Source organism: Falco naumanni, chromosome 7 (genome assembly GCF_017639655.2).
Source record: "Falco naumanni isolate bFalNau1 chromosome 7, bFalNau1.pat, whole genome shotgun sequence".
In the NCBI taxonomy this organism is placed as follows: Eukaryota; Metazoa; Chordata; class Aves; order Falconiformes; family Falconidae; genus Falco; species Falco naumanni.
The window spans coordinates 35,486,273-35,509,579 of record NC_054060.1 but is presented as its reverse complement, the minus strand read 5'-3'; the positions used below and the strand labels follow the sequence as shown (position 1 = coordinate 35,509,579).

The window sequence follows — 23,307 nt, the reverse complement described above, 5'->3', positions numbered from 1 at the left end:
AAGAATTGAAATAGAGCTATTTTATCCTTGTTAAGAAGAAGTTGTAGACTTTAATTATGAGAGAAATTCCTAGGAGTTAAAAAACTTAAAGGATGATACTTTAGAAGCTCAATTGTGTTGAATCTAAATAAAAAGATTACATGTGTTACTTTTCTCAGGCTAGTATTTAACTGCAGAGACAAAGTTTATTTCTGAATTTAGTTCATTGAATAGTTCCTCCACAACGTGGAGATTCTGAACTTGCAACATAATACTATTATTCCCAGACACATTCATGATTTAGATTGGGAAGCATTTATTGTTTTGTCCTTTCTTTCCTCTTCAGGCTGCCTATCGCAGAGAGTGTTGGAACTGAAAATGCTGAAGAACACAGCCAAGCAGAGGCACAAGAGCTAGATGTAATGGGAAATTATCAGCTTGTCTGTAAGCCAGGTAAAAAAAAACAAAACGAAACCAAAACAGAACACAAAAAAAACAACCCCAAAGTGTGTATTTAATTCCTATCATAAACTCAGATACACTCTCCTTTTCTTCCCAGTTGTCTTTCTTCCCATCTCCCCCCCAAACAAAAAATACAAAACATTACTGTGTATTTCTTGTTTGTTTAATGCTGTATGTGCATTTATTTGTTTTGGATAAGGCATGGCATTAAAAAACAAACAATTTCTGGAAATGAGAATGTATATAATGTTGTTGCATAGCATTATGTGCATACATCTGGCTTATTGTATTGATAAATGTAGATATGTGACTGAAATACATCTGCAAGGAAACAATACCACTCATTGGATTCATGTGTCTCTGTTCTGTTTTCCCGTTTTCTATCCATGTTGTTTCCGTATACTTGATTCTTGCTTTGTACTGCCTTTAGAGAGAAATTTGATTGCACTTCTTTCCTAGGAGTTCTGGTAAAAGCAGTATGAGGCTGACTCGCTTGTCAGGGCAGCTCAGCTTCAAAATCCTACTGTGCCTCTTAATTTCCCGATTTGTTAATGTAGCCTATTTCCCAAGAAAAGGACATTTATGTGTTCTGTCTGTTCCGTGTGTCATTCCCTGTAACAGTTTTTGTATCCCTTTGCTGATATACCAAACTTTGACAAATTGAGAAATTTTCTAGAAATTACTGTCATTCAGTGCTTCTGCAAATTGTATGACCTGTAGAACTCGGGTAGGGGATGAAGCCACTTGTTTGGTGTATCATCAGCTGAGAGGCAGTAGGAGCAGTTTGCCTGTCCGGCATGTGCAGTGCATCTGACCATCTGCCTAACCACAAAACACTGTCTCTTGTTAACTTCACATTACATAAAACCTGTGGGAGAGGAGGAGGTGTTGAGAGGTGGAAACGGAGGAATAAAGAGATGGGAAAAAGCTTTGACTGTTGTAATTCAGGAATGTGGTGATCCGTAGTTCAGGGCTGTGATGTTCCCTAGCTTTTTGTATGCTTTACTAGCAAAGGAAGGACAGCAACAAGTTGACTAAGCCTAAATTCCTTAATGTTTCTTGAACAGTATAGTGGTGTTGATTAATTTAAGGAAATACAATAGGTCATTTAATGTCCTTCAGCTATTAAATCAGAAATCTGCTTAAGATGTTAGCCAACTTAATTCAGCACTGGTGGCCTGCTTAATTTTGAATGGCAGTGATGGTTATGTTTCTCCTGTAATGTTTCTCTTGTAAAAGAATCGGGATTATAACTCAGGCTTTTTAGAAAATATTTCTGCATAGTCATTGTACTTTTATTTTATAAATACCTGTTGTTTTTCTAGGTCTACCCTAAAATGTTTGTCCTTGAACTTCACACCTTCTAATATTTATTCTTGCCTTTCAGTTGTAACTTACTTAAACAATGTCTAGTTAATAAACAATCTCAAAAAAATATTACTAAAATATTAGTATATACCTACTCTCGTATTGTTAATCCATTAGATGTTTTTCACTGTCCTTTTTTCCCCTCCTTTTCCTACTCTTTGTCTGTGTCATGGTCTGAAGTCTCAGTTGCTGCAGGAGCTGTGCTGTGTGCTGTTGATGCCTGCCTTCTCTGGTCAGCGCTCTGCTTCCAGCTGTATGCAGTGTAGTGGGGGACTCTCAGCAGACCAGATAGTGACAGGACTGGAAGATTCCTATGGCAGCCTGAGACTGAGCTGCCAAAATCTCACCTAGATGTAGAATAACACAAAAACTTCAGAAAATCCTGGTTCTTGTTGCTAGCAACTTTCTTACAGACAGATCGAGGAGTATTATGTTAGGATAATATTAATAAAGAAGATCAGTGAGTGAGCCTGAGATTTGTAATGTTAATTTAATGGATTATAAATGTGTATGTTATTTATGAAACTGCAATTCTCAGATGGTAGTATGTTCATCATGCAGATTTCAAGAGCTCCAAGACTGATTTGTAACTATCAGTTAAATCGATTTGGAAGCATGTGTTCTAGAGCACAAGTCTTATGAGGAGCAGCTGAGGGAACTGGGATTGTTTAGCCTGGAGAAAAGGAGGCTCAGGGGTGACCTTATTGTTCTCTACAGCTGCCTGACAGGATGTTGTAGCGAGGTGCGTGTCAGTCTCTTCTAAGCAACAAGTTATAGGACCCAAATTGTGCTGGGGGAGGTTTAGATTGGCTATTGGGAAAAAACTCTTCCCTGAAAGGGTTGTGAAACACTGGAACAGGCTGCCCAGGGAGGTGGTTGAGTCACCAACCATGGAGGTAATGAAAAGATGCGTAGATGTGCTGCTTAGGAACATGGTTTAGTGGTGCACTTGGCAGTGCTAGGTTAATGGTTGGACTCAATGATCTTAAAGGTCTTTTCCAACCTAAACAATTCTATGATTCTACTTAAGAACATGAAAATTGTCATAAGTGATCAAGGATTTATCTAGGCCAGGTCCTGCTGCTCTAGCTGTGTTGAGTAAAAAAGTAGTCAAGAAATAAGCTGCACAACATGGAAGTGAGAAGCTGATTTTCCCTGAAGGTTTGCGAGTTGCTACCCCTGCTGTTGCTGCTTTGTTTCTTTCTGAACCATTGTTCTGACTGTAGGTGGTATCTTCTGCATAAATCGACAGCCAGTTTTAAATCTTGCAGTTAGTGAAATTGTTGTGGTGTTTGCTTGTGCCTTGGTGTTTCATGAAATTCTGTTAAGTTTTATGCTTTCCAATTCCTTTGAAAGAGTATAATTTTTTTATACCAAGAGGACGAATATAAATGCATAATCTGTTTCTCTGTCAGGAAAATAGGTCATCAGGGAACTAACTGCATTTAGAGTTCTGACTTCTACAGAACATGCTAGAAATGTTAATGCTGTGGAAAGGAAGTTGAAGTGATTAAAGAAGAGCAGAAGAAAATACTTCATCACAACTCTTAGCCAAAATAAATAGATCATTAGTTGTTCTTCTTCCCAGGCCAATCGGGCTAGTTTCACAATTGCTGCTGGCTGTTTCAGGGTCACTTAGACACACCTTTGATTCAGTGAGGTCACAGGATGTTGTGCAGAGGGAAACCTTCCAGAACTGTATGTATAGGACACTTGTCTACCTTAAGCATCCTATGGAAAACAGTTTTTTTAATTTTTTTCTTTTGTTCCCAATCTGGGTGTTCTAAACTGTGGGCACTAAGAATGTTACTCTTAAGAAAGCTTCTAAAATCCTTAAATAATTAAGAGTGCCTATATAAGTTATTTTCATACCACTAAATGAATCTCTTCTGGGGATCTTCTAGATTAACTAATTGCTTACAGAGAAGAAGCAGTTTAAACATTGTTTCTGATCAGGTTTCTGGGATATAAAAACCCTTAAGTTAGAGAGTTCCTTAAATGTTTTGAATTCAGAACAGCTGTATGCCAGAAAAATGAATCATAACACCAATCTTTGTCCCAGAATCTTCTGTATCCAAAATACATGCAAGTTGAAGAGGACTGCAGTGGAGAACAAATCTCATGAGCAAATACTTCTAATAGTTTCTTAGGAATTTTAATGTTGCCTAGGGGCATCTGTCAGCAGTCTGCACTTCCAAGACACGGGTAACTGTTAGTCTGTTTTCCCCAGTCAAGAAGGTAATCCCTTTGCCCAGGCTCTGGATTAAGCTCTTCAGGGCTCAATCAGCAGCAATTTCCCGTACTTTTGTGTTCAGACTGAAGCAGTGTGACTTACTGTGAAGGCCTTATGCCTTGTGGCTGAGTGTAGGAGCCTGGTTGTTTCCTGTAGCTTTCCTTTCCTTTCCCATGAGCTTGCTTGCTGATTGTGATCACATTGAGCTTTGTAGCTCAGCGGAAGAATGCTAGTGACATAGTGAGCATCTCGTTTGACTCACTTAACCAGTACTTTTTTTAAGCATCTCATTTCAGTTTGCTTAGTGGTAGATACCAAGATCCAGCTGTACAGTCTCTTCTCTCAGAATTGGTGAATGCAAAAATCTAATCTTATGTTAAAGGATGCTCTCAAATTCAATTCAGGAAATGGGTACCAGAAGGAATACATTTGCTATATGGGCCACAACAACTGAGATGTGAATTAATTGCTCTTTCTGTGGGCAGTAGACTGTTTTAGTCATGGCAGTCAACAGATCTCTACGGAACTTTAATGATTTGAAAAAGGAAGTGAGCAAGCAAATTCATCTTTCCCATAACTAAGTGTTCAGTTTCTTTTTCCAGTGACTGAATAGAGAAATTAGTATCATTATTCTGGCTTCACATTAATGCTTCTTATACACAGAAATATTTTGCATGTTATAAAACAGTGTGGTGGGCAGTTGCATGCTTGCAGAGTTTACTATTTTGAGGTTGGAGGTGTGTGTCGTGCATTCTTTCTGTATGTCAGAATCCAGGGTGCATATTTGAGTGCGATGTCATACAAACGTGTATACTGGTTGAGTGTGTCTCAGCCTTAATAATGTTTCCCAGAAAGTATAAGCAACAGAAAAAGTGAAACTTTGTGCCTTTCTTGCTGATAAGTCTGTGGTATGGAGACCACAGCTGAATGTTTATTTAAATGCTTAGAATAACCTTGGAACTTTCATGGGGGTGGATATTCAAGTATTTCTATTCTGCAGTGAGTCTTCATTGTTCAGAACACCACCTTTTATTTAAAACAAACAAAAACCCCACAAACCACAGCCAAAGGCAAAAGTTTAATGTCTTCCAAGATGGTTAGCCAAATTCCCAATCCCAGTTCTGTTTTTTCACTAATGATTATATCTGATTTCAGAAAAAGTTTGTATCCTTGGTTTGTTAGTGTTCCTTTTCATGGTTGCTCCGGTCACATCAGTGCTCATCTGAAGTTGCCAGTTTCCTCGGAGGCCCAAGACTGTACTGTCTGCTCTAGATAGAAGTCTCACAGTTGTCATGGTATTAGTTCCCCAGGCAAACTCAGTAATGTTTCTTTCCATTTTAGCACAGTTTTTAGTACTTGCAGCATCTACTAAATGGTTATATGGCTGCCAGTTCTCAGACTCATAATGATAGTGGCTAACTTTAAGTGACTCTTTACTTCTGGTGTATTTTTTTTCCAAACTGCTGTGCTTGGAAGAAGATAAGATATTGTTGTCATAGAACTGTCATATGAAAAGCAATATAAAAAAACCCTTGCATTTAATCAGTGAAAATACTTTTTAAATTGATCTGATTATTCAGCAGGTGCATGAATACTGGTGGCTGGTTTATTTGTTTCTGGTTTGTTCTTTTGCATTTTTTAAATAAAATTCTTCATTGCGTTTTAGATTAATGATTTCTTACTAATACACTAGATTTTTACTGAGTTAGTGAAGCTTATAATGTGAATCCTACCATTTAAACTTTTTTGTTCCCCCACTGTTTATAAGTAGTTAGAGAATTGCTGCTGTCTTCTATTGTATACTTGTAATGCATTTTTTTTCAAAATTGGAGTTTTTACATGGAAAACCTGATAGAGGTAGGAAGAGTGTGTTGCTTTAGCAGGAATATGCTGACACCGGGATCTTTTCCCTAGCAGCTTGAGATTTCTTCCAGCATTGGTCAAATCATGCAGAGCTACTGATGTCTCAATAGTGACAAGTTTGTGCTGGAGGGAAGCCAGTCAGCCTTTGTACAGTGTTGCTGTGATAGAACACTATATATGAATTTTTCTGGGGAATGTGTTTAGAAACCTGACCAAAAGTATTTTAAAGAGGACAGTTACTATTTTCAAGGAATGCTGCTATTAAGCATTCTTGTTTTGCTATTAAGTTCTCACCTGTAACTGTTGAATTACACAGAATTTAGGTAAAGAACCTTTCTTGTTGGAGAGTGTGACTTCAGGAGAACACTGGTTTTCAGTACTTTATGAAACTGTCTTAATGAGCTAGCAAACTTCTGGGGAGTTGTTTTAATGCAGGAATAACTTATTTTGTATTCCTTGACACTTGAAGACAGTTTTGCGGGGTTGGAGCACATTCAGGTATGGTACAGAGACAGGAGCTGATCTGCCTGCTTCTGCTTCACTGCTGTGTGAGATTTGTTGGTAACCTTTCCAAAGAAAAGAAGCTATAACTGTGCAGTCAGGTATTTAGGCTAAAGCTTTTATTTTACAGTAAATACTGCCTTTGTAAAAAGAATACTAGATTTCTTTTCCACTACTCTATTTTTTTAGAGAAATAACATGACATAAAAGCAAAGTCTAAGTGTTTATTACGTTTATGCAAGTAAATAAATTTCACCATAGTACCTGATGAAACCCATTTGAAATAGAAAATATTTCCACTTTTGATTTCAGTACAGTGGGGTTTTTAGCCAAATTGTTTAATTGTAACTTGTAAAATTGCTTACCAAAGGCTTGTCCTGGCTTTCCCCTTCTACACCTGCTCAGTTCCTCTTTTGTTTTTCATGGTCAAACTGTCAGCAGTCTGCTAAGCAGAAACTCATGGCAGTGCTGCAAGATATTTATTTTTCCCCCTGTATTACCCAGCAATAATGGTGACTTAACTCCTGCTCAGAGACTGCAGAATGTAGTATCCCATTGAAAGGTGGTCATGATACTTACCAGACCTGTTTTAATTGCCTGGTGGTAGGAATATAGCGGTCTAATTATGGGTTATTTTGTACTGTGGATCAAACAGGCTTTAAGAAAAACAGCACATACTTGGCCAGTATTGTCAAAAAAGTGCTTGGGAGCAGGGATAGATCTGGCAGTTGTACTGCAAACTGCAAAAATACTGTTGCTTTTTTAATTAAGAGAAAAATATATAGAACTGTAGAATTGTATACATCCTTGACACTGGTGGCTTAAACACAGAAGCAATGTTTTTCAGAGCTGCTGCTGATAAAACAGCGGTTGCATAAACACAGAAAATCTCTTCAATCTACTAATAATTAAAAGTATTAATTGTATCAATTCTCATAAGTATGTGATTCAAGTTCCATAGAAATTAGGTTTCCAAATACTGTGATCATAATCTTCTGGTAGTCTTTCCCTTCCTCTATTGAAATAACTTACTTTTGGTTATTTTTATGTCTAGATACTTCATTGTCACAGTGTGAATCAAGTGATTGGAATTTAGCAATAACTAACTGTGTGGATATACCTGTAGCCAAACACAGGGAACAGATAATTTTTTTGTACTTCCTCTCAGAATGGAATAAAGCTCAAAATCTTGTTGTGTTTCGTGTTTGGGTTTTTTTCCCAGAAGGAGACTTCTGTTCCTGTTTCAAGCATTGCACAACACCTTTGTTTGTTGTGCAAAACCGTTGTATAAAAATTCTTAGAGGATGAAACACTGCTGTTAAACTTTCTGTTTATAGGTATTTGTGTAAAATACATAAGCAAGTGTGTCCACATGTCCTTTTCTGTGATCTTCTAATGTGTTTTAGGAGTCCAGTTACCTACAGATGCTTAGGAGATATGGTACGATGTTTTACAGAGATTTGATGTGGCCTGAATGCTGTTGATACTTCAAATTTGTTTGAAATCTGGTTTGAGTTGTTTTGTAGACTTAGGAGTTTTCTTGAAAATTGTTTCAGATAGTGTCTCTGATAGAAAGCAATTCAGTTGTGATTGTACAAGGAGCACCTGGCAGTGGTAAGAGCACAGAGATTCCACAGTGTGTTTTGGAGTATTGCATTCAGCAATCTATCTACTGCAAGATTGCTGTTACCCAGCCTTGGAAAATTGGTGCCAGCAGCATTGCCAGGTGGATTAGCAAGAAACAATCATGGACACTAGGTGGACTTGTAGGATAGCGGGTATAAGAGAATTTCAAATTGTATTTAAAAACACATGAAGTACTATATCTTCTTTCTTGATAGCTTTTAAACATATCTAGCATACTGAAGCAATATTAGAGAATCTGCTTTTAAGGTGGAACTGCAGGTTTCTAGCTGTCTCCTGTTAAACATCCATAACTAAATGTTGAAGCTTTTAAAATTGAACAACCATAAATGCTAGTGAGATTCCAACAGAAGTATTGAATTGTCTGCATTCTGATAATTGGACACATTGATATTATTAATGACTGAAATTGATGCAGGAGAACTAATATTCTGTCATTTTTCCTGTAAACTTCTTAATTGATTTGTTTGACTTCATTTATATTTGCCTGTCAGCTATGTCAAAACTTTCATACATTTACGGCTGGATTGTGTTGTGAACGTCCTGTCGTTTCTTCTTAACATGTGAAAAACTTGAATTAATTTTTCCTCTTAAGTCTGCTTCCTCCTTTTGTTTTGTCCAGCTCTGCTTCAAACTCAGTTCTATCCTTCTGTTTATAAACTTGATGCCATTTCCATCTTTTGAACACAGATACTGGTGCTTTAATCAGCTCTTTGTCAGTAACCACAATAAACTACTGTGGTTGTTGTTTCACTGGTAGTTCAACAGTAGCCGTCTCTGGACTAGTTTCTCTGGGTCGTAAGGCCCTGGTGGGTTCACACTGGTGTCAGAAGTGGGAGGAGGCGCATAGAGAACTGTTTCTGGAATACTTTGCTGGGAGGAATATATGTTAGTTTCTTCTTCCTCTCTTCTTAATTCTTTTTCTTGTTGTTTCTTCCTTTCTTGCAGTTAGGGTGATATGTATATATGTCTGCGAACATGTTTTTGCGACTTTCTTCATTGGTGTACAGCTCCAGGTTACTTCCAAATGTACTACATATGGTGCCATTTATGTATGTTAGATGTCTTTTTGTTACCCCTAAAACCAATTTTATCAAGTTCCAGGTGTGAGGAGGGTTTAATTATACTGACCATTAGGGAGTTATAGCATGGGGTCTATGGTGCCAAGTTTCTGCTTCATCTGTTACCCTACATATTCTTTCTCCCGTGAACCACATCCTGTGTTTCTACATCTCAGGGTCTGTGCCGCTGTACTGGGCCTCCATATCACTACACTACGTTGCTGTCACCATTAGACCAAGTAAAGCAAAGGTGAAGGCCAATCAAGAAAAGTTCAAAGAGAGCAGGCCTGACATGTCATAGTCCTGAGGCCTCGCAAGCTCAGTACAAAGCTTATGGCCTGTTACTAGTAATAGCAATACCATACTATAGGGCTATGCAGATACGCATCTTTATTGTTATCCCTCCTGTATGCTTTTCTTTGTCTAAGTATCAAATCTTAGTGGTTTCTTTTGATATATCTACAGCAAATACTGTAGTAGGAAAAAATATTTTTCCTTTATTTATTTATTTTTCTGCCACAAGTCTGAAGTTTTAACTTCCTTTCCACAGGTGACTGGAAGACAAAGTAAAAGCACTCTTAATACTTGATCACTAGATTTTGGTTCTGAGAGGTGAACACTCCAGATAATTCCATGAAAATTATGATCTGATATTATCTTAATTTTTAACAAAGCCAGTATCAATTCTGCAAAGTGATAGCTGGAAGTTATTACTGAGGGTTACATATGTTGCGTTTTTCCCCAAAGTAGTTTCTACACAGTCTTTTGTATGATTTGATACCTTGAATTAATTAGTCATAAAATTGCTAAATTGATTCATTAGGCTAATGAGTCTTAAAGACATAAAATGGGGATGGGATGTGCTTGTTTTACAAGCACTTGTGTGAGCTGAGCAGAAATGAAAGTATAACAGTTGAGGGTAGACTTGTCTGCTCTAGGCTGTTGTAAAAGCTGAAAATGAAAAGATGTCACGGCTCTGCCTGCCTGCCTGCCTGGGTAGGCAGCACTGGAGATAGCTGAAGTTACCAAAGTATTTTAGAAATCAAAAATCTACTATTTAACACAGGGTTGTAGAACCTTCCTCTCAGGAATAAGTTGCCTGGTCTTGGTGATATCTTATACTACCTTTCTCCTGCCCAGTAAGCAAACTATAACCAGGCAAAATCTTTTTCTTGCTCTGTATATTAGTGGAAAGAACCATGTATGTATCTTAAAAAGCCTTTGAAGGGTTCTTCTCAGGTTGGAGACCCTAGCAAGGAATTTGATCATTTATAAACTTCAGGGGTGTTATATATTTTTTTAATTTCTCCCAAAGAAAATGTTTGCCGTTAACTTGTTCTGGGATTTAAGAACATGTTTGTACAGAGGTTTTTACAGGTTTGGGTGATTAAGTTTAATTGGTTTACACTATATTTTATTTCAGAGTTTTCAGATGTGTGTTGCTGTAAATACATTAAATATCTGTTCCTGGTCTGTGTTATTTTTCTCACTGTCTTTAGATAATTTTAGGGAATAAATCCACAAAGGATACAAAGTTGCTGTACATGACACCTGGAGTTCTTATTGACAAAATAGTTTCTGCCAAAAGCTTAACTGAATTCACACACATTTTCATTGATGATGTAAGTTTGTGGAAATAAGTTTAAATTTCATGTTAAGAAAACCTTCTTTTTGTCTTACTGTGCTAGAGAAAGAAAAATGTAGACATCTATGTGTAAGGATGTTTTGTATAAGTTGTTTCAGTTAATACTTGTTGAAATAGGCTTGCCTCGGCGATCCTTTGAGAAGCAAAGTTTAGAACTGAAGGTGTGGGGAGGATTTTTGGGAGTGCCTAGCTTTTGATATGAGTGCCTTGAAATGCATTCTGAAATCCACTGCGTACATTCAAAGACCATGTCTAGCTAGGCCTATTAGGCGGCGGCAGCTAGTTTTAACTCACTTGGCTATTGGGCTGCCCTTGGAGTCTGCTCTTTAGGGATGTCCTGAAAAATAAAATAGCCCTCTGAAAGTTCTCTGCCTTCTGGCTGGATTTACAGTCCACTCATGTGGATTCATTATTATTGCTGTCACTTCATTAAAAAGCTGAAGATAATATGCTTTTTACTTGCACATTTTTACATGTTTTTATGCTTATTTTCTGTGGTAAGCAGTATTTAGCTGTTAAACATAAAAACATAAGTGTGAATCACATGTACAGTGTAGGACTTAAATCTTGGAATGTAGTCACACAGAAGAGGACTTAAAATTTTTTGTGGGTTGTGGTTTTGTGCTGGCTTTCATTTTTATTCTGCTTTAATATTGTAGCTGAGATTGGCTTTGATTCTTGGATATTTGAGGAGCAGGGAGACAGTACTTGGTATACCATTAGGCTATTACAGTAATAATGAAGGCTGTCATGACTGTACATGAAGTGGCACATTGAAAACCTGGGAAGGATTGAGCAAATAGTTAAACTTCTGTGTGAAGAAACTTTAGGACTTCAATCAAACACATAAAGAAAGTGAAAACCCCCAAATCCTAAAGAATTATTCTAGTTTTCTTCATGGGAAAGATTTGAGATCACTCTAATATAATAGCAGTCTTGCAGACCTTAACATTTTCAAGCCAAAGATAAGGAAATACACATCAGATGTAAGATGCAAAAATTTAGCAATAGAAGATGCATACATAGTGAAGTGTTAAATTGTTCCTTTAAAAACTATTAATTAGATACAAAAATTGAGTGAAGTTTTCTGGCCCCTTATGCAGGAGAACAGATTTATGCAGAGATTTTTCAAACCTTGTTTTCCTGGGCACTGATTTGAACTTGCATTATCAGCTTGTGTCACTTCTTTCAGCAGCTCCTTGCTTTTAAGACTATGTGTGTGTTTTGCTTCCCCAGACAAAATTGTAGCCCCCCCTCCTGTTCCCCATATGCCACTTTTTTCCCCACATCTACCTTGCAGAAAGTGATCTTGGCCATTCAATAGTAACCATGTCAACAACCACATGTTCTCCACTCCATTCTTAATTGCAGGTCCCAGCCCTCTTAGAGTACTGCAGGCATTTAGGAACATAACTGAACAAACCTAGGTCGGAAAGTCATGACTTCTCACAAGACCAGCCTGAAAACTGCCTTAGCTAAATCACTTCCATAATGGGGCAGTATTGAATATAAGTGTATGTTTATATTATGTTAGAATATACTAATTAACTTACAGGGGATGAATGTTGACCTTTGGAGGCTGAGTTCCAGAAAAAGCTGCTGCACTTAAATATATTTAAACTGTAATTCAAGAAAGGGATATGGTCATCATTGATAATGCTGAGAAGTATTTATTGAACTGCAGGAGCAGTCAGAAAAGTCAGGTGCTAGGATGTATAAAGAATTGGGTGGAAGGTAATGTTTTAGAAAGTAGTTCTGTGTTTTGATGGTGGATAGAAGCCACTGGGAACAAGGCGCATTAGGTCAATTTGCTTAGCTTTTAGACAAGCCAGTGTAGTCCCTGCCTGCATAATTTGTAATCTTACCCGTACAATTGACTTACCCAACTTCAGTATCATTTCAGCGGTTATTGTCAGCTCTAGTAGAGCTAGTGGCTAGAGCTGATGATTGGTTCTGTAGTCATTCTATGGTTTTCTTGACTTAATATTGGCTTATGATTTTTTCAAAGGGTGCTGCAGCCATCTGAACAGCTGTGTTGGGCTTTAAAAATGTGATAATATGCCTAGTCTTAAAAGGTGTGTTTTCCTCTATTGTTGTTCCAAGTTAAAAGATAAAACAAGAAACGAAGTGGCAAAGGAAGAGATGGTCAAAAAGAAGAGCATGAATAAATGAAAATTAAATTGTGTATAATATCTTCCAGGTGCATGAGCGTACAAAAGAAATGGATTTCTTGCTTTTGGTGGTCCGTGAACTGTTATGTACAAATTCACAGCCTGTAAAGGTAGGTTCAAAGTATGTTCTGCTACTTCTCTTGCAAGAAAAATATTTTGCATGTTTTTGATCTACAAAGGGTGTGTTTTAAAGAACTTGCCATATATGTGTCATTATTTTTTACTAAAATATTATTTAGTTTGCCACTCTTCGTAAGCAATCAAGCTAAAGGGCATTTTTTTTCCCCTGGCTGCTATAATGTGTTCTGAGACACTTTTTTTCCTCATGTTAAAATGCATTAGTTTCTAAAGTCTGCTTAAGGCTAAAAAGCACAAGATGGATGTTTGACTAGAATTATGTATTTGGTATTGAGGGCAGTGCTTATCCTTGCTTAAATATGCTAGCATTAACTCTTGGAACTACTGAGCTGTTTTTCAAATGAGGCAACATATTTGGAAAAATTGCAAAAAACCAGGAATGCTGTATTGTAATTTCTAGGCAGAACTGGCAGTAAAATGTGGCTAAGATTTTTGTCTACATGTTAGGAGGCTGTGCTTTGTACTAAAGCAGTTTGCAGAGATTCAGCATGACCTATTTAGTCTTTGTGGTCTCAAAGTAATGAACTCATGAATTGTAAGAAACTAGATACAAGTGATAGTTAGGCTAACTTGGTGTATTTCTGTGTAGCTATTTGTGACTGCAGATATCTTGTGATACTGTATGTGTCCCTTAAGTGCTTCAGTTAATGTGAACTGTTCTGTTCAAAGAAGGCATAACTTCAGTCTATATTGGCTGGTTTTGTTGCTATTGGAAGGAAGTATGTATTCTGTACAATCCACCACACTGATTTGGACTCTGATAGCTTGGTGTTTACATCTTCCAAGCACACTCTCACTGAAAGTACCCTTCCATTTGGCACGGGGCATATCTGTGCACTTCACATCTTTTACTTTTTACCTCTTTTCTTGCCAATAAGAAAACTCACTTGTCCTGAAATTCAGAGACAGTAGGGTGAAGCTATCCAGCTTTCTTAGCACTTGGCTCTGCCTATCAAGAATGCCAAATAATTTGATCATACTTAGTTTGTGAAGTTTGCCCTTGATGCTGATTATCTAGTTGGTGTGAATGGCAGGAATCCCTACAGGTCATATCATCTCTTCTTAGAAAGCTTTTTTTTTTTTTTTTTTTTTAATAGGTTACTGAAAGATATTCTCCCTGCCCGCCTCCCTCTTCTGATTAAATCTCACAAAATCATCAATGGAAAACTTTATCTCCTTTATATCCTTCTCTGTAGTTGTTTCTTCAGATGACAATTTCATGTTGTATAAATCAAAGATAGTCTTACATTTGTGAGGGGCTCTGTCCCCCTTCAAAATATTTATTTTTAATATTGGGGAGGGAGGAACTCAGTTGCTGGGTTTTAGTGAAGTGAAACAAGTAATTCAGTTTGAATCTATACAGTAAGCCCAGTGTCTCCTATTTCTTCCCTTTTTAACCCCTTTTGAAAAACTGTAGAAGAAGGGTGCTTTGATCACATAGCAGATTGATCTAGAAAATGCAAGATTCTTCTACCAGACCCCCTGAATTCATGAAACAGCAGGATGCAAGGAGGTCTGTTTAAGAGGAAATAAGAAGTATTTATAATTCAGGGTGATATGAAATATGTATGAGGTGTTTGTCTTCTAAGGTGGACATTGCAGACCTCAGAAGTAGCAGGTAATTCAGCATTGCATCAACTAACATGGTGGTAAGAGTGATTATGACACAGAGGACAAGATCTACTTGTTATGGTTCACCTACCAACTATGCTGAGTTTTCTGGCAGATGGCAAGTGCAGATTATTGCTTTAGATCAGAGCTTACGCCCCCTGAGCTGGAAGACAGGGTTGAGAGTACCCTGAGGGTATCTGGTCTTACTGTTAAAGACTGGCAAAGAAAATGTTACGTACCTCAGCCTTTTCCTCATCTTTTGTGGCAGTGTTCCCCCCTGCATCCAGGAAAGGATGCATATTATCCTTGGCCCTCCTTTGGTTTCTAACATATATGTAAAAACATTTTTTGTTCTCTTTAACTGCAGTGGCAGCCTGAGTTCTTGCTGGGCTCTTGCCTCTCTAATCTTTGCCCTGCATAACCTTCTGATGTCCTTATAGTCTTCCTGAGTTGCCTACCCCTTCTTCCAAAGATCATAAACTCTCCTTTTTTTCCCCCAGTTTCCAGCCAAAGCTCTCTGTTCATCCAGGCTGGTCGTCTTCCCCACCAGCTTGTCTTTTAGCACATGGACAGCCTGCTCCTGTGCATTTAAGACTTCCTTCTTGAAGAATGTTCAGCATTCCTGGATCCCTTGGCCCTTCAGAACTGTCCCTCAGGGGACCCTGTTGACCAGGCTCTTAAAACAGGCTAAACTCTGTCCTCCAGAAATCCAAGGTGGCAGCTCTGCTGACCCCCCTCCTTACTTCTCTGGGAATTGAAAATTCTTGTGATCACTGTGCCCAAATCAACCTCTGACCACCACAACACCCACCCGTCGTTCCCTGTTTGTAAATAGCAGGTCCAGTGTGGCAGCTCCTCTGGTTGGCTCCTTCACCAGCTGTATCACAAAGTTACCTTCCACACACTTCAGGAACCTCCTGGACTGTTTCCTCTCTGCTGTGTTGTATTTCCAGCAGACATCCGGTGAGTTGATGTCCCCCATGAGAGCAAGGACTAGTGATCATGAGACTTCTGCCAGGTGTTACAGACCACCTAGTTGTGTGGTCTATAACAGGCTCCCACCAGGATATCTGCCTTGTTGGCCCTCCCCCTGATTCTTACCCATCAACACTGAACGCTGTCGTCACCATCATTAGGCTCTAGGCAGTCAAAACAAACCCTAAAATATGGGGCTACCCCACTGCCTCTCCTTCCTTGCCTATCCCTTTGGAAGAGTTTGTAACCATCCATTGCAGTACTCCAGTCACGTGAATCACCCCACCGTGTTTCTGTGATGGTGACTGTCATAATATTCCTACTACATGAAGGCTTCCAGCTCCTCTTGTTTGTTGGCCATGCTTCTGGCATTGGTATAGATGCACTTCAGTTGTTCTATCCATCCCGCCTCCAACACTGGCATGCCTCCCCCAGGCTTATCTCTTAACAAGTCTGGTTTTATTCCCTTACCCCTTTGAATCTAGTTTCAAGCTCTTTCAATGAGCCATCTTAACTCCTGACCTAGAAGCCTTTTACCCCTTTGAGACAAGCGAACCCTGTCTGTTGCCAGCCAGTCTGGTGCTGTATAAACTGACCCATGATAAAAATGATAAAAAAAAAAAAGATAAAAACTCCACCAAAATTTTAAGTCTTAAGCTTTTAACTTTAATTGTCTTAAATATGCCTAGTATACATGCATGTGGTAGCCAAAGTTAGACCATTTTACCATAAAGTATAGGTGGAGATTCCATGGCATTTTGTGTTGAAATTAATGTTTTACATTTGCTGTGCAATTTTTTAACAGGTAATACTGATGTCTGCTTTCATCAGCTGTGAAGAATTTGCTGATTACTTTGCACTTCCAGTTCGTAATGGTCTGAATCCAGTCTGTGTATTGAAGGGGGAAGGCAAACATTATGCAATTGAAGAATATTATCTTGATGATTTGAAGCACACTGTTCATTTCAAGATACTGCAAATATAACTTTATTTCTTTGGACATAGTCAGCAAGAAATTGGAGTAGTTAATTGGAGGCTATGCGATAAAATTACAACAACCAATTTTACATCATAGTTCTACGTAAGAATTAATATATGATGATAAAACAGGAATCTTCTTACCAGCAGCCTATTTTTTCTTTCATGTAACAGAAATGGAATGTAAAGGACTGAGTACTTAAAGTAGTATGACATTTTGTTCAGTAGTTTACATCCAAGACAAATAATGTAAAAGCCTGTGAAGAAAGTAACATAGATTTATAGATCTACGTGAATACAGGTGACAAACTTGGGGGATATGTCCTGGCTTGGTTCATACTGCTATTATGTATTAAAGGCAGAAAGAGCTAGGAAATTAAGAGAGTCATCAGAAAAGAAGCATTTATGATTAGAAGTTTGACGTTACCAAGTTGGCTTCTATGTCAGCCGAGGCTCATGTGCTTCCTATTTTTCCCTTTTTGTTTGTTTTTGTTTTTGTTTTTTTTAATAGTCTCAGAGCTGTTATGCCATAGTTTTGAACATATTTATGTTGTAGCCATGTAGGTCACCATGGCAAGTAGGTAATTTTGAGTAATGAAAAATACGTTAGAATAACATATAGTCACTAAATCCCCAGTGGCCGCTGAACGGCTCATATGGCTGCACTGGAGAATTGCTGCTCTGATGCCTAAGGAGGGTAATAATAGCTGAAGATTCATTTGCTGTGCTAGTCTTCAGCTTATAAACTACACAGCATATTTGTAGAGCTCCTGACATGCTATTGTATAGCATCTGCACAGACAAGAGATAGCAAAGGAATAAATGTAAGTTTAAATTAACCTGGTATCTCTGGTTTTATAGTAGGGGTTTGTTTTACAGTGGTGAAGTTCCTACATAGCTGTGTGACACTTGAGTGTCTGAACTCTTTCAGACTGTTATGGTCCAAGGTAAAATAAACAGGTTAAAGCAAAGTAGAACAAATGCACTCAGGCTGTAATAGTGACAACCACTCTAAAAATAACTGGGGCATGGGAGTAATTACTGGTCAATTCTGATAATTCAAAACACTGTTACAGTGTTAATGCAATGAAGAAAACAGGATGCACTTAAAAAGTAGCAGTATGTGAATATACTATTGTTATTTAGCTTTCATCTCTCAATTATGCAGAAACTAAATTAGGGACATAAAGCAAGCAGGTAGTTTAGGGGAAACCCAGAAGAAAATGATTGCTTATGCTGTACACAGCACAGGTATTGGTTATGCCTTGACACAGGAAAGCTAAAACAAAAGCCTGTGAACTGCTGAAGCTTTAATACAGCCAGAAAAAAAATAGTTAATAGTAGTTGGCCCATCTGTTTTTATACATTAGTATGGCAGCTCAGATAATACAGAGGAGATTATGTAATACGATTTTTGTATAAGATTTTTTGATGATTGATGCCAACAGAGAGATAACCAAAAAATTCCGTAAGAAGTCTACTTCAGTCAGGTTGCATTTGTCATAGCTGAATGTCAGCTGCCACACCTTTCACCTCAAAGACCATGAACAAAAGGAACTGCTTTCAGAGCTTATACCTTTTTATAGTTTTTATTTTCTCTGTATATATGAGCATTTAGCTTTGTGTTGTTTTGTTTGTTTTTTTTAATTTTCATCTTATTCTTTGTTGTGTTGTTGTCCTAGCTGTAGCCATTCAGTTGTTCAGTAGGAGAAGGGTGTGATTGTCCAAGAAATTACTTTGTACCTTAGGGCAACAATAAAAGCACATAAGTGCACTTGATTTTTTTCTCTCTGTCTCTCTCTCTTTTTTTTTTTTTTTTTAAGATATATGGAAAAAAGAAGGAATTGAATTAGAAAGCACTGATGTTTAGTCTTGCATCTTGTTTCTTATGGTGTTATGTGTGGAGATTTTCTCTGACTAGTACTTCTATTGTAAAAATACTCAAAAATGTAGAAGGCCTAAGACTATTTATGTAACAACTAATAAAAATGAAAGCAGAGCCTTAGTGTTAAGGCAGTTAGTGAGTTAATGCTGCCATATGGAAGCAGGGGCACATTTTTCATCATACTAAAATCAAAATCGGTTAGCTAACTGCCTGAGGTACAGGCTTCAGGCTTTGGTTCCTAATATTTTATTTTTGCCTATAAAAGCCTGTAAAATTCACATAAAAGAATACAGAAGCTAAAAGAAAAAATCTTTGCTTTTTAGATAACCAGATTTTTTCCAAGTTTCCTTTTGATTTTAAAATTAATAGCTATAAAATCAGATTACATAAATCACAACTCATTCCTTAAAGCATCTCGATGGAAATCAGTTTAGTCCTTTGTAACAATCTCATTTGCTATGAGGTATGAACCTTTGTCCCTTCTCAAAAAATCTTAAAATAATTGGATGTTACTGTATAAATGTAGAATTCTTGCATGAATCCTGCGGTGCTTTTGGCTTTAATGTATCACTTGTTTCTGTCAAAGATAGTGTTTCAAAGCTATGCTTGAAAGTAAAAATTCCCTTTCATCAGTTTGTCTTGGATAATCTGGGAATTCACTGATAGCAGTTGTGATTTGGAAGATAAATAGAAATGCCTGTCATTATTTTTTCTTCTTTATGCTTGTTTGCAGTAAACGCTTTGCTGTGACTAGATAGACATCTAGCTGAAACAAAGATAAAACTTGAATTTCTTCATTTGTAGGAGAGAATAAAAAGTAAGAGGGAAGGAAGGGAGACAAACTTTATGTAGCACTGGCTTACCCTTGCCCGATACCGGGTCATTTATAGGTGCCACCATTTAATTTTTGAGTATGGGTTTAGTAAAAGGTAGTTTCTCTTTCTTATGGCATACTGGCCTTTAAGCACACTGTTCTGTATATTTAACTGGATCGTTACTGTGTCATATCAGCACCCTCTTAAGCTCCAAGGAATCAGTGAAACATAGGTTTTGATGTAAAATGCATGGAGCCTGTATCTGTAGGCAAATTTAAAGCTAGTTTTGTAAATGCTTACCTGTTGCTGTACTGTGATATTGGAGATATCAAATGCAAATTAATAGTGTAGTTAATTCTGTGAGAAGATCTTACAAATGTAAGCTAGGGGGTCTGTTTGCTAGTCTTTGGCAGTAAATCTGTGAAATCCTGTGTCTACTTTTTACCTAATGGCAAAAAATGTGTGTCCTGTTTTTAGCTTGCAAATGTAAAAACTTCTTTGTATCCTTGTAACTGAAGTCAGAGTCCAGATAAAAGGTAGTGAACTGCTGTCAAGAGCTGTTCTGATTATGTGACGTTATTTCAGTCAGCTCTGACTGGGCTTTTGGTTTTGCTGTTCCACCACATCGTTACCTTTTATTAGGAGTGATGTGGAAGCCTTGTCGCGTTAAAGAATACTGAAGGTACAAGCAGTAGCAAAATTCAAAAGACAAATTTGACAGTTACTTAAGGAGGGATCATCTAAAACCGAAAATGTTGTGTTTGAGCAGCCCAGAAAAGATTAAAATAACTCTTCTTCCTACATTCTTATTTACTGTTGAGGAGGTTTATAGGTAGCAGTAATACCTCTTTCTGGCTTTCATTTTGCTTTGTTAGATAAGGTAAGTCTTTGCTATTCTCCTTTTACAAGAAAGTCTCTTCATTCTTCTGGTCGGTGAATTAGTCATAATTTGCTTTTGTTCAAGTTCCAGCTGATCCTCTGCAGATTGATTGTCAGTCCCCATCAGTTTCCCCAGCACCACAAACTGAGTACGTGTTGGCTTCAAGAGTTCTTTTACTTCAGAGGCTGGCAAGTATGCTGGCTGAAAACTTTGACAAGACCTGAGTCACTTCAGAGTGATGGGGGCAGTTCTGTACAATGCCACCAACATAGCATTCTTAGAATGACCTTTCCTGACCTACGGTCATGCTTGCTTTTCATCAGCGTTAACAGCGGAAGGTAACTGTTTCCTTATGATCAAAGTAGGTGATCCAGGCACTCCTTATTTCCAATTACAACCGATACAGATCAGCTTGTATACAAAATCTGTAATCCTCAGATGCATAGGTTTACACATTGTCTTACTGGATTTTATTTGACTTCAGACAATTAAAGGACATTATATGAATGATACTCTTTATCAGTACACATGTGATGCATTCCAGCTTTATCAATGTATCTTTTTCAGGTTTTTTGCTTATTGAAAACTTGTGCAGAATCTTTTGCTTATATGGTAACTGAATTTTTTTGTGCTTGATTAAAATAAAAGCAAACCCCTGTGAAATGTGGACAACTGCTAAATACCTTCTGCTTCATTTACAGGGGAACCGGGAATATCTTAGTTTTTTGCATAGAAACGTTGTGCTACTCTTGAATGTTCAGCTTGCATTTTGAATTCCTTTCTAGGAATGATTTCTTTTCCCCTACACTTTATGCTTGTTGGAAGTCCCTTGCTACAGCTGCATCTTACCTCTTGTTGGCATTTATCTGCACATATTTACCAAATACTACTGCTGTTGCATTTTCATTGTTAACTGTGTGGTCCAGTTGTTATGGAGTGTTATGTTTAAAGGACAAATGCTCAGTTTTCACTGTTGCTTCAGTTATAATACTGTTCCTTAAAAACAGAAATGAGAAGTCTAGGCCTCAATAAAACTGTATTTAAATACAGTAAACTACTATTGTAGTATATCAAGCAGCAGGTGAAGGTGATTGATCAGCTAGGAGAAATGCTTAGTTGAGCATAAATGTAAATGTGTAGGTTTCATAGCTAGTAATAAAATACGTGATCTCTTAGGGCATACACATGCATGATCACTTGAACCTATTGGTTTTCTTGGGAAAATCTGGAATGACTTATACTGTTAGGTTTCAGCATAAAAGTAAATAGAATATTTCACATGAGGGTGAAAGGAGGGAAGAGGAAAGAACTTCAAAGGAATAGTAGGAGGGAGAGAATTACAGTTTTATTGTAGGATTTCTAACCATGTGAATGATGTGGAAGGCAGATTACACTGCAATACAAGTTTAGAAAAGTTAGAGATAGCAGTTAGGCCAGTGAAGAGTTTTCCTCTAGAATGAGAAGAAACCTTGAGAATGAAACATGAGCAATGATCAAAAGCCATTTTCCCTGCAAGGGAAAAATGTGTAAAATTATAGACCATTCCCAGAGCATGTCCAGTTCATTAAGGATTTGCCTTTATAAACTGAAAGGAAATGAAGTTACTCTTTGCTTTGAAGACTTGAGGTTTGTATTCTTAAATATTAAAGCCCTGAATCTGTGACAGAATGCTAAAAAACAGTGTAGACAGAATCATTATGGTTGTGTTGTGTACAACAGAACCATGGTTCTTCGACAGGATGTGACCTAAAACACAGGATCTGTTAAATGCAAAGGTAATGTACATGAGAAAGAGGTCCATGATTTATTTGGCAAGCAATAGAGACCTGCATTATAACACCTGTGAGAAGGATGGTGCCTGCCTTATACAAATTCCTCTCGTTCTTGTGATCCTGTTCCCATGGCCTGTGGTTAGTCTTATGTGCTTGACAGTTCTGAGTAAGGAGTATGTTCTGCAAATGTTAGGGAATGGAGTGTGGGCTAGTGCTCATCTTAAGCCGGTAAATATCAGAAGTATTTCTTTAGGATTAGAATGGTAGGATGCTTGAAGGAAGATATATATTTAGAATGTAAGGAGTGCTTCAGATTAAGTTACTACTTCATACAGCTTCTGTGCTGGATCAGTTTTAATTGAGAAGCACCTGACAAATAGAAACATGTACATGATCTACAGTCTTTTAGCTTGTTATACTGTGTTAACTCTCTACACAGCTTCCTTCTCAAAGAATTGAGCAGCTAGTCATAGGAGAGGAAATGTATGGAGTAGCAGTGTCTTTGATGGAGTCATTTGATAAGTTGGAGATGAAGAGCAGTAGGTAAAATACAGTTCAAGATCTGGAATCAGCGGTTCTTTGGGGGAGTGAGACGTTAATTAAGGAACAGCAGCATACTGCATGCTTTTACTGTATACTTTTTAGCATATTATACCTTCTGTTCATTATATAGTTTGAGAGTAGAGGCTTTCAAGATGCCTAAGAAAATTTACTTCAGGAGTAATTACAACAAAAAATAAGAGTTCTGTATTATGCTAAGGTGATTTTTAGCTTCTTGACTCATAACAAATTAATCGAAGGTGTTTCCCTTGAAGTTTGTCGTGACCTGTAGTTATTGATAATGATTAGCTTTTTTGCATGCTAGGCTTTTGTTAAAGGTGTCCAGTGTTATTTTTAGAATACAGGAGTTACATGTGCTTGAAAAATTATTGAATAAATTTGGCAGTAGTATCCTACGTTTTTATTTTAATATCTTTGGTAACCAAATTTGATTAATGTCCTTGCTAAAAAAGAATGTTTCTGTTTTGACATAATTTTGAAGTTCCAATTTTTATATATCATGTTTTTCAGAAAAAATGGTTGCTAATAATGTTTTGAATTCTGTTTCTTCAGGAAGTGTAAATAATACATGTTAGAAAAAGTGCATTGCTGCTTGTTTAAGAGTAAAATAACTTGGGGTAGTAGAGTAGACTGAGGTTGTAAAACTAATGAAAACTGCATGTTCTTTTTAGGGAGAAAAAAAACCTTCAGTGTTAATCAAAATGTGGAAGTGTGCTAGTATTTTTACCAGGTGAGTGTATGTCTTAATAACTTTCTTTTTCCTTA

General features: G+C 37.4%; 1 protein-coding gene across 1 annotated transcript in view; it reads left to right on the top strand.

Moving 5' to 3' along the window:
* Positions 1-23,307, top strand: part of TDRD9 (tudor domain containing 9) — a 58,898-nt gene that overhangs the window by 101 nt on the left and 35,490 nt on the right. The window contains 8 exon segments of the mRNA XM_040600327.1: positions 326-432; positions 7,461-7,546; positions 7,960-8,184; positions 10,611-10,733; positions 12,957-13,037; positions 16,457-16,672; positions 22,442-22,524; positions 23,214-23,272. Coding sequence (XP_040456261.1) covers positions 326-432; positions 7,461-7,546; positions 7,960-8,184; positions 10,611-10,733; positions 12,957-13,037; positions 16,457-16,672; positions 22,442-22,524; positions 23,214-23,272 — 980 coding nt within the window.